At 34.2% G+C, this 12,318-nt stretch overlaps 1 protein-coding gene across 17 annotated transcripts in view; it reads left to right on the top strand.

The window, feature by feature from the left end:
* Positions 1-12,318, top strand: part of SORBS2 (sorbin and SH3 domain containing 2) — a 206,865-nt gene that overhangs the window by 110,083 nt on the left and 84,464 nt on the right. For 10 of the 17 annotated variants that reach the window (XM_082863976.1, XM_082863979.1, XM_082863974.1 and 7 more), the window contains 4 exons: positions 1,745-1,794; positions 6,556-6,648; positions 11,281-11,307; positions 11,549-11,673. In XM_082863976.1, coding sequence (XP_082720102.1) covers positions 1,785-1,794; positions 6,556-6,648; positions 11,281-11,307; positions 11,549-11,673 — 255 coding nt within the window. In that variant the 5' untranslated portion in view covers positions 1,745-1,784. The remainder of the gene's footprint in view (positions 1-1,744; positions 1,795-6,555; positions 6,649-11,280; positions 11,308-11,548; positions 11,674-12,318) is intronic. The other 7 variants (XM_082863972.1, XM_082863968.1, XM_082863980.1 and 4 more) reach the window with 4 other exon arrangements.

The raw sequence follows: 12,318 nt of genomic DNA, 5'->3' as shown, positions 1-12,318 counted from the left end.
TTCCTTTGCCTGAGGAGACATATCCAAAAAAAATATTAGGAAGGCCAGTGTCAAAGAGCATACTGCCTCTATTTTCTTCTAGAAGTTTTATGGTTTCAGGTCTTACATTTAAGTCTTTAATCCATTTTGAATTTATTGTTGTGCATGGTGTGAGCAACTAGTCCAGTTTGCTTCTTTTGATGTAGCTGTCCAGTCTTCCCAATTGAATACTTTAATTTTATTATTAGAATTTCACATTAGTACTAAATAGAACCAGGCTTTCTATAAGAGGTGAACTTCGATGGCCATGTTGAAAGAAAATGATGAATGATGACTAGAGCAGAACATACGAGGACCGGAGAAATGGTCAGAAAAGAGGACAGGGCCAGAACCCTGACAGGCAAACACAAGAAAGCCAGGAAGCTCATTTGGTGCTCTTTTTAGAGAATGCAGAAAAACTTATTTACTGAAGGTCTTTCTTGACGGGTCATGACAGGTGATTTCATTTCAACCCTATCCCTACTCATCCATGAGGTATAGATAAAAATTGTTTTAACTATCGGATGTTAGAGTGCTAATGCACATGGAAACTGAATGTGTGGTGCAGGGGAAGTTCACGTTCATTAACAACAGGCCCTACTCAGAAGCCAAGGCAAAGTGGCCAGGGTTAAACATCTTTCAGAGAGCTCTTCCTGTTAAAAGAACTGCTTCCTGAAGAGCCTATCCTTTCTCTTTGGTTGTAGGGTATGGATAAATAAGAAACTCTAAAAATGGGCTAAGAGAATACGCCAGGGAAAGAACTAAGTCATCTCACACGTCAAGAAATAATACAAATATTAAAAAATGTTTTTCTACAACAAGCACCATTTTCCCAACCACTTCTAATGAATTAATCTCAGTTGTTATACAGCAAACACTTCAATGGGAAAAACCACCATATCTGATACTGAAACAGAAGTGGGTTTTGTAGTAATCATTTATTTCTTGCATCTTTGTAAAAATATATGAATTTATCTTCTTTGACTATTTGCTCAACATACATATTAAATACATTAAACACTCCCTGGTAGTAAATTAACTCTATAACAAATTGAATATAATAAATTGAATAATGTAAGGTAATGATTTCAAAGTACCAGAGTGCTTATTAAAATTCTGGAAGAGGACGCTTAACAACCAGTGATCCTTTCTGGCTTAGAGAACAAAAACTGCTAATATAAATGTTTATGAAAGCAATTTAATTTTTAACAATGAAAACCCCATTTTCATCCATTAATGGTCACCATTAAACAAAAACATAAGTTTATGTTTAGGATAATAAGACCAATAATAATTGAAGTTTAACTTGAATAGAATTATAAATTCTGGCCACCTTATTTTTTTTTAATTTTTTAAAATTAATTAATTAATTTATTTTTGCGGTACGTGGGCCTCTCACCGCTGCGGCCCCTCCCGCTGCGGAGCACAGGCTCCGGACACGCAGGCTCAGCGGCCATGGCTCACAGGCCCAGCCGCTCCGCGGCATGTGGGATCTTCCCGGATCGGGGCACGAACCCGCGTCCCCTGCATCAGCAGGCGGACTCTCAACCACTGCGCCACCAGGGAAGCCCTGGCCACCTTATTAAACTCTAATTTAAATAAGACTAATGATCATGTGATATTAACTCACAGGTACACCAAAACAGAACAAAAACAAAAACACTCTTTCATGATATTTTGTTCCCCATGCTAGTGAACAAATTAATACATCATTTTTTTTCTACAGGAAAACTGAAGACTTTAATAACAAACCCTCCAAGGTCAAAATGAACACAGGTATGCTGTCTCTGTTAGTTCTAAACTCTTCAGCCTTGCTCTCTAAATATCATCTTGGCCCTAAATCATTAGTTTAGCCCTCTGCTGATCCTAAATGTGATACTGAGTTTCTTAGATAGTCTAAATTCATTACTTGATTTCTTTGTTTTTGTGTTTTAATCTTATAGCTATCAAAAGTAGACTTTTCCGTTTTGCTGTATATTCTTACTCCCTTTCTCTGTAATCACATAATGACATTAACTCCTGTAAACCCTAGCAAGAGGTAGCATGCCATTCAATGCATACATTTGAAATCTCTCACTTAAAATAGGTTAAATTCATAGGCAAGTTGCTCTAGTAGAAAATATTTAAAATTCCCCATTCTGTAGACATTTTATGTTGACAGCGACCGTAGATAGAGTGCCAAAGCTTCACAGGAAATCAGCTTAATTAATCCACAGACACAATACACCTAAAGTCTTAAGCATTATATTTTTTGATGTGGGAACAGTATCTCCAAATAGCTTAATAATAGGGATGCTCTGAACTCTTGTGCTGTATACAGATTAACTGTAAAAATGTTTGTGATACTTGCTTGATACATATGATTTTTTTCCATAATATAAGCATTTTAGCTTATATTTTCACCTTCCTCTACCCCTGAAATTTTTATATTCAGTGTTGAATAATTCTGGAAAACAACTGTCTCACTGAAATTTTGTAACTTGTATTTTAAAAATAGCTCTTCCTATCCACAAGTGATCACAGGAAAGTTCTTTTAGTGCCGTCACTCCACAGCAAAGGAGAAAGGATAGTGGAAGACATTTTTCTCATGTCAAGCTGGTTGCCTTTTTGCTGTCTCTTGTTATCAAAATGCCTCAAGGGAGGATTAACAACCACTGGTGAAAACCAATATCTAATCCCTAGATCAAGTGTAGAAACATGCACTATTGAACATGATTCTGCGGCTGCCCCTTAGCAGAAACCTGCCGTAACGGACCTCAGATAATTCGAGGTTGGCTGGCCCCTGAAGATGCGATCAGCCCGTAGGTGTGTAGAGCACCAGGCAAGACGAGGATATTGGAAACAGTTGAAATATACAAGGAAGGCTTAGAAATCAAGAGAAATTATAACCCTGGAAATGAACCAAGAAAAGTCATTTGGACAACTGGAGATGACAGAATTATACATGGGAAATGAAAGGAAAATATTATTAGGGAAAAGTGATTGAAGAAAGCAAATAGAATAGAGAGCCCACAGCTGAGCTATGGTAAGTCGTACTGTGAAACTGCAAAATCACTCCAGCAGGACGTGCACAGGAGAAAGTTATATTTACTTATTGTTCTACAGCATTTTCCTGCAGACCTAAGTTGAACATAACTTCCCAATATCCTTCATTTTGTGGAGTCTGATTTTCCTATTTATTATAACCCTATTATGACAGAGGTATAATATGTGATTATACTAAATATGCCATATTCATTACAATGCATTTAGTAATTAACCTTCCCATTCATAGAATTCAGTCCATAATAACAAAGTAGGCAAATAGAAATTTGTAAATTTGTTTAGTTCTCTAGGGTACTTGAGCCAAGTTACTGTTACAGCAGCATGAATATAACCCTCTAAACATCCTCTCATTAAAAGGAATAAGCTGGGCTTTATATGGAATGCTAATTTGCGTAGATATTTTGATTATATGACTGAATTTATACATCTATGTATGCATATAAAAGATGATATTCAAACACATGCATACATAATTAATTAGAAGTGACTGGAACCCTTTGTTTAAAATGTTAAAATACTATAATGTTGCTATAAAAACATACCAATTTTGAAAATATATATAAATAATACTGTAGGAAGTTGAAAAAAGCATTGTCACTGTATCTCAAAATGAAGTAGAAATTAGTTCCTAAGTATCCAATAAATAAAATGGGTCTTCATTATTTAAATACCTATCAATCATTAAAGGGATATATTACTATTTCAATGTTCAGTCACTAATGTTTAAAAAAAAGATTCTTTTAAAGCAGCTCTTTGTTTTTAGTCAAATACATAATAAACGAGCCAAGGGAATTGTGATACATTTTTCATACTAAAGTATCTAAATAATGTATAAAAATACACAAAACAGCATGTTTTGTATATTTGTACTCTTGGAATTTTCGATCCACTATTTTCTAAAGAAAATCTTAGCTATGGAGGAAAGAGAATAAGACATCAAATGATTCACTGTATGTGGTTTACTCCTGTGAGTGTTTTCCAGCAGTAGAAACAGCTGCTGAGAGTCTTGCCGCTGCCTGGAAGACTGTGCAGGTCATTAATGAGTGTGAAGGTAACGGTAGCATTAGGATTCTTTGGGATGACCTAAGTATGTAAGACAGCACCCTCATTTTGTGATCTTAAAGGTATCTTCAATAACTAGCAGAAAGTATCAACACAATAAGTAGAAACAGAATATAATAGATTTCTCTGTTCCAGCAATTTCACAAATGCCTCAACTTTTCAAATTAAGCTCTTTATTAACCTGTTAATAAAGACAAATTCTCCAGTCATTTTATCTAGTTCTTAGAGTTACCTAGAATACAAAAATTATTTAACCCAGAGGTTCCCACACTTTCTTGGTTTACGGTGCCAAGATAGTTCAGTAATTTTCCACCACACTCTCAAGCCAAAAGAAGTACCTAACAGTTGTATTTATTAAGTAGTTAGGTGCAAACAACTTAGTAAGTACTCATGTTCTATCAACTCGGAAGCAATCTGAAAAAATAATATACTTCAACTGAAAAGTAATCATTTTATCTCATTCTTTATAACCACAGTTACTTGTTATTGGGATGTCTGTGCGTATTGGATGCTACAAAACTTCTCAGACTTGGAATTAGATTGTACGTCACCACTCCCAGTTACTGGTCCAGGTTACTTTCACAGGGCACTTGCTTTCAATCACAGCAATCACCAAAAACCCAGCTTTACAAAGATGTGACATCATTTACAGGAAGATAACACGACCTCTCATGTTGAAACTGGGAACTACCTCAGGACAGTGGTGTATGCAGTCTGTCTGATAGATATCGCTGTGTTTTCCTCAAAAACGTGAACTGTGTCCCCAAACCCTTGTGAATCCACTGAGGTGGGTGCTCAACACAGAGTTTTGGAAACCAAAGGTTTAACTAGTGACCTTGGGTCTCCTCATTCTGAAATTTTCCCTTTGCATCTCTGCTTGTTTTCAGATGTTCAAAATTAAAAGAACTAGAAAATTAAATCTCTTAGAGAGCTTTCCATTTACACTTTCAACACCCTGGACTACTTAACCCTTTTAGACATTGATAGCTGCTATATACTGCATATTCAATTATATTACCTGCATTTTATCAGAAACACTCATCCCTCGTAGCTATTTTCAGTTTGCAGAGATTGCTAAAATCCTATCGGTGCCTCTCCTGAAGATACGTTTTGTTGTATGTTTCTACCATTTATGTCTTTCTGTATTTGGTCTTTGATTTACTTTCGTATGTTGTTTCAAGTCATTTTTCTGTTTTAATTATTATCTGCATTACGAAATTGTTATTTTAAGCATATATCAATATTTAAGAAATTATATTTTGACATGAGAATCATTCTATCAATTTTAAGGTCTGCTGACCTTACTACCTGTGATTTTACCAACAATTAGTCCAAATCATACTTTCAAGCACTCTTAAATTCTCTCACATCCAATAAACAAAGTGGATACACTCCTTAAGAAATAAAGAAAAATAATATGTAAGACTAGCATGCAGCAGTATATATTAATTATGTTTAATATTGGTGGTTAAAGAATTCATCTTCTTGTTACAACTTTCAAAGAGAATTAAATTTAAGTTCTTTTGGTTGCAGGGGAATGAGCAAAACTATTTATTGCACATTCCAAATAAAAAGGAATGTGGGAATGGAATTGGAATCTGTTCGTAAATAGAACATTAACCTTCCAATTTTAGAAGTCTTGTTATGCTAAACTTCTCAAATCATATTAAAATAGCTGATGAATTTTCACTTATTTTGCTTCATGTTGTGATTTGCATAAGTGAAAATATATAGATCATATACATATGTTTCAAAAGTACAAAAACTAATTTTTAAAAACATGGTCATTTCAGTACTGTATATATCAACATTGTTTTTTATTTCAATTAGGCAAATTATTCCCATAACTAATAATAACCATGGGAAGACACAGTATTGCCATAACACCATTTGTTTTTCTTTATGAATCTTATGTATCAAATATATTATACCTATAACAGCTAACAACTTTTACTTCAAGAGGTTCTTCAAGCTGTTTGCAGGAATCATAATAGCTAGAATACAGTAAAACCTATATGATGGATACAAAAGTATGTTATACCATAGCTCTTAATCCTGAAATACAGGTTATTCATAACTCTAAAAGCTAGTTACACTGCTTGTAAATTTAATAGTTGAATTTAAATGGTGTAAACAAAGTTGAATTCTATAGCTGTGTGTTATTTAAAGAAAACCCATAAAATGTTAAGTATAAAATCTGATTTTTTTATTAAATCATTGGCATCTATTTCTAAGACAGACCCCTGGCTTTTTCTTCTGTTTTGTTTTGTTTTAGTTTGGGGTGGGTGTAAATTCTGCAGATGTATTCCATGGTTACTAGTTCTGACCATCTTTCTCATGGATGTCTGCCACATTTCACTGAAAATGCATGATACTGCATGTGCTTTATCCTTTGCTGTGGCCTCTGCTATATCATTTTTTTGCTTCCAGATAGCGGTGGGTGTGCTCGCAAACGTGCTGCCATGTCTGTTACATTAACATCTGTGAAGAGAGTTCAAAGTTCTCCAAACCTATTGGCTGCAGGTATAATACCACTAACTCACAGAATGTCATACTTGAATGCCTTTCTCTGACCTTTCTTTCTTTCCAGAATTATCCTGTTTGGATGATGAAAGTGGCTGTAAATACCTTTCTAATGCCCCACAAGTTCTTATTTTTCTTGTCTCAAGAATAGCTCCTATCCCTTATGACTGTTTTGCTCTAAAAATAAAGAAGCCAAAGGAAACTGATATCTTGTAGAAAACATTTAAAAAATCTAATTAAAAACAACAGTCACTTGCCAAAAATGTGTTAAGTAAATGCAAGTGTTAATAACTATTGAAGTTTTTGCATCGCATGAACTAAAGGAACATAATATTTAATTAAGATAACTCACAGGTGCTTTTGTTGTTTTTTACCTAAAAATTGTTGGGGGCTGGGGACACAGAGGGTCAGGAAGTGGGATTTGCAGGAAACTGAATCTTTATTAATTTGCTTCTATACCAAAGGTTGCAAATATAATGATAGAATATTAGTTTTGAAAGAGACTTTAAACCTTCCTTTAATCCAATAAGCAGAGAACCTTCTAATATATATTTTTAAACATCTTGGTCCAATTAAGACTAACATGCACCCAAAAGTATAAATATACTCTAGAAAGTAACTGGGGGTGCGATATTTCAGCATTCACTAAAGTAAGTCTCTTTATAATAAATAATCTCTCATGACTTCCACCCTGGCCTCTCTAGACCCTGAAATACACCCATATGTTTTGGTGACTGGTTAGTTGGTTGGTTGGTTTGATTGTTGGTTGGTTAGTTGAGGGTTCCTTGGTTGTTTTTTTTTTATAATATTCATGGCTTTTGGAGCAGAAGTGGGAAAGGGATGAAGAGTGTTTAAATAATTCTAATTCTCACAGTGCATATTAGTGTCTTTTACACACATACATTTAGTCGTTAATTAAATAGTCAGGATGTCCTTAGCTTTAAAGCCACTTGATCCTAAACTACCCAGCTTCGTTGAGGGAAAAAAACAAACTTCCATGTGGAGAATCCCACTCCTGCCCACCACCTCCAATCCATAAATAGATTTCAATGTCTAAGTTTAAATACGAAGCCAGGTGGTTCCATAATATATCACATTTTTTAAAACAATGTAAATTGCATTGCAATGTATGTAGTATGAACTCATTTTGGTTTGAAAAAAATTCTCTTTATATATGTATTTGTACATGTTTGTTCATGTGTATGTGAGCATGAAAAATGTTAGAAAAACTACAAATGTGTTTACATTGGACACCTGAGGGAAATGAGAATGAAGAGAAATAAGAAAGTAAATAAAATGAAGTCCAGGGACATCAGGTAGTTGGAATGTGTATACCATGAATATCACTGACATTTCAGCCAAGTAAAATTCTAGCCCAAGCTACTCAGATGTGGACCATTAAGGCACATGCTAGGGAACATGGCAATGCTTCAAAAATGCCATACTGTTGTTATTTATAAAAGTAACCACAGAAAGAATACTATTAGGTTGAGCTAGAGACTGCCATTTTGGAGAGTCAAAGCTAGAAGATTAGTAATTTCATATCACTCAACTTAATATAATATATTTAATGCTTCAGAGTCAAAATATTAGAAAATGTTAAATACTTTGGGAATATAAAATAATCTTCAGTAATAAAAGTTAGTAGTCGCTCTGGACCATTTTAAATTTCGTATCACTCCCATTATATCAAATAGGAGTAAGAGTTCTAGAGAATGAGGTCCCCTCAATTTTGGATTTAATTGTTACATTAAAAATAGATCTCTTCTGTATTAATTAGACATGTAAGGTATGAGCCCCTTTTCAAAGAAGTTTTAATTACATTTTGAAGAAAGAAATCAGCCTCTTTGTATGCCCACTCACATTATATGGTAGCCTTCATAGTAACTTATTTGACAGTCTTTTTGTGAATCAAAGGAAGATTAATAAATATTTACTGCTTTAAATATTGTTAAAATAGAACAGCCTTTAAGTAGAGGCTGTTAGACTACCTCCACAAAAGAGTCTAACCTTCCCAATCTCTCCTCCCAGATGAGAGAGTCAACATGAGCTGCTAGTCATCAACTATTTGTCCACTAAATCAGCCTGTCTTTCTCTTTTGCTTTTACAAGAAGTAGAGTCCCAATGGACAATTCATGTATTGGAATCATAAAGTTGGAAAGGACCTCTAAGGACGTCAAGTCCAATGCCTGACACCAAGCCAGGAAGGCCTTGACAACTTCTCTGACAGGTGTTCCCTACCTTCTGCCAGGACGCAGGGAGTGCTCATTGTAAGAGTGAAGAGCAGTTATAGTCCTTAGTTCTCAAAGACTCTTGATTTTCACATGCAGAGCAGCCAGGGAACAATAAATCTGTCCCATTTCCTCATTCTTAAATTTTCAAAGAAGCAATGACTTCCCACTAAAGAATACTAGAAATTAAGGGCTCTGATCCCTAGAATTCTAGTTCTGTGTTTTTCACAAGTGAATGGTCATGAATAATGTTCATGATATTGATCAAAACCATTTTCTCCATGCATTTGCCAAGTCATTTATCAACCCTTAAAAAAAAACTTTATTCTCTTTACTTGACATGGATCTAGGATTTTAATCATTAATGTAAGCTTCATTAAAATACGGTTTTGTCCTGAAGTTTTGATCCATGGCCATTTTTATCCTTTCTCATAATTCTACACACTTGTGTCTACAGTGTAAAGCAGGGATTTTCCATAGAGCTCACCATTATTAATATCTCATATTTCCTGTAGCATAGGTACAGTTTCATTTGGAGATACTTGGGCCTGGTAGGAGGGGAAAGGGATAGACCCTAGCTGAGCCTAGAGTGACTATCCTCTGATTCTTGCACCTAATGTTTATCCCACTGAAGGTTCCATAACCTCCAATATGGTGGCCAGTAAGAAGAAACAAAACTGGCCCTCTACAAACTGTCAATTACAGGAAGTTTATTTCAAGTGTCCTTCAGGTCTGCTCAATATACCCTCCTCTTCCTCACCAAGTCTACACCTCTCACACCTCCAAGCATTTGGCTTCTATCACATCTATCCCCAGCACGTACCCTTGTTTATAAGCTCAGTTTTATCAAACCAAGAGTAAAATTAACTCCCTATTCTCAAGCAAATAATTACACTATAAGTAATAATAATTATTATTAATGCTGTTTCTCTTTTCATTGCCACATACCGAATCCCAAAACTTGTTCCTTGTCCACAAACAGTATGTGGCACCCAGGTGGTTATTAAATCGCTCTTCTTGGGTGCCCCAAAGCAGACCTCTGATCACTCTGTATTGCTACACTGTGTTTGCTTTCTTTATAGAGCGTCCTCATCATCATTTAAGTGCTTGAGAATTTCAATCATTTCTGCTTCCATCAAATCCTAGAAGTAAAGTCTAATAAATATTTCATGTATAACTTTTCAAAGTTATTTTTACTTCATGGTACCCACTTTATTACTCTGATTTTGAGTTCACTGGAGATAAGTCCATACTAAATTAGCAACTATCATAAAGAATGAAGATTTATTAGTCTCCTCTAACTCACCTAAGCTGGAGTCATTCTAATGCACTCTGTACCAATTCACACTTATTTTTCTTCTTTTGATTTGGAAAGAATCTATTATAAATATTTTATCTAAAAATCAAAGTCTTGTATTTCTCAACTAATGTTTATCATTCCAAATTTATGTATTTAGATTTCAAAATAACTATTCCTTAAGCATTAGAAAGAAAACAGAGAGTCCTTTTTACACGCAACTTTCATGTTCTATTAGGCATTGAAATAACAGCAATTAATAATGGTTTCAGGGAACATGCAGAAGGAATCTAGGACCTGGACAGAAGGTTAGGCCGAATGACCCCTAAGAGCCTTTCCAAAATTAAGGTTTTATGATTCTGGGTGAAGTTGGCCATGTGTTATAATAGAGCCAAGCAACATAAATTGATTACCTAAAATTGTTCATAAGTTATAGGAGATACTTGAATGTATAATTCCAATAGAACTGAGAGTAAACATGTCATTGAGCCACTTCCCAAGTGCATTATCAAAAGCAATTTATTAGTACTGAAATGCTTCCTGCAAGACAATGGAATGTCTTGTAACAGCTCTTTCAGAATTGAATATAAAATGACTCAAATGGCAATAAAAAGAAAATTCAAAGTCTAGAGAATAATTTGAAAATATCACATAATATGGTAGGGTATTTACACTTTCTTAAGGTAAAAAACCCCGCAAACTACAAAAAATCAATGGCATTGAAAGCTAAGGATCTGGTGGTTTGATTCACTGCTGGGAGAAGCATTCATTGTTTACAAACCATTTGACCCTTTAATTTGATATTTAGAAATTTATCCAGCTTAAGCAATAATAAGATAAAATTGAATGGCCGCAATATTACTGAGGGAAAAATCAGTGTTTGATATATGTGTTGATTATATATTATAGATATTTAATGAATTACATTCTAATTGGAGTAAAAATAAATGCACAAACTTCCATTAGTTTATTTGACGTACCCAGAGTTTTAGAACTGATATAACGTTTGCCAAAAAATACATGTAGCTCTTGGCCAGATGATCTTAACGTGACTGTTCGTTTCTTTTACCGGAGTATTCATTTCAACATTTCTTTTTCTTTTAGGGCGTGATTCTCAGTCACCGGACTCAGGTACAAAAAAAACTGTTCTGAATAACCACTACATTTGTTGTGAGTTTTTTTAAAAACATATTTATAGCCACATTGTTAATCCTACCATAAACTTAAACTGCATATACATTTATGTATATTAAACTTTTAAGAAAGAAAGAAGAAAACTTCCATTTTGGAAATAAAAAATAAATTCTATTTAAAAAATGTTAAAAGTGAATGTAGATATTTTTGTATCCGATTTGCTTTCCCTTAATAAAAGCTTGGAGATGTTACAATGATCGAAATCAAGAGACACTGAATGGAGATGCTACATATTCCTCTCTTGCAGCAAAAGGTTTTAGAAGCGTTCGACCAAATCTACAAGAAAAAAAATCACCAGTTCAGGTAATCTTGCACACTGTTGTCTACTGTGTTATTTTAAAGCATGGCTATTAGGCCACTGCTCTAGAGCCTCTTTTCTAGTAACATGCATATTTTGATATGTTTCATTTTTGATATGGTTTTGCTTTTGTATTCGTATTGACTTGTATTTACAACATGGAAGACAAGTCTTAAGTTCAAAACAGGTTTCTGAATATTTTTTCTAATTCAGCTGATAAAAGCAGGTCAGTTTCTGACATAATTTTTAGGATATTTTCTAATTCTTAAAAAACTGTCAGCTGATGATTTGGATTTCAAAGTTATGAGGTCAGCAATATATTATTTCCTCAATAAATATGAGTTATACAACTGCTCATTATATTAACTAAAGAAACTCTGTGTTGGAGAGATTAGTAAAATTGTGTTACAGGCGTGAAAAGTGTTACCAAAACAATGTGAGTAAATACTATATATATACCTCAAGGTCTAAAAATATGCCAAGAGAACATATGTTCACTTTTAACCTAATTTCCCAGAATGCAGATGGAGACAAACTTTATAATGTATTCTCTATTCTCTATAAAACTATTTTCCTCCAGAGGGCAACTATTGATAATAAATTAAAACACATTCTAAACAAAGGAAAAATGATCATTCAATCTGGCCATC

The sequence above is a fragment of the Leucopleurus acutus genome, assembly GCF_964270905.1.
Source record: "Leucopleurus acutus genome assembly, chromosome: 21".
Classification (NCBI taxonomy): Eukaryota; Metazoa; Chordata; class Mammalia; order Artiodactyla; family Delphinidae; genus Leucopleurus; species Leucopleurus acutus.
Note: the sequence above shows the minus strand (reverse complement) of the source record. Positions and strands in the feature narration are given on the sequence as shown.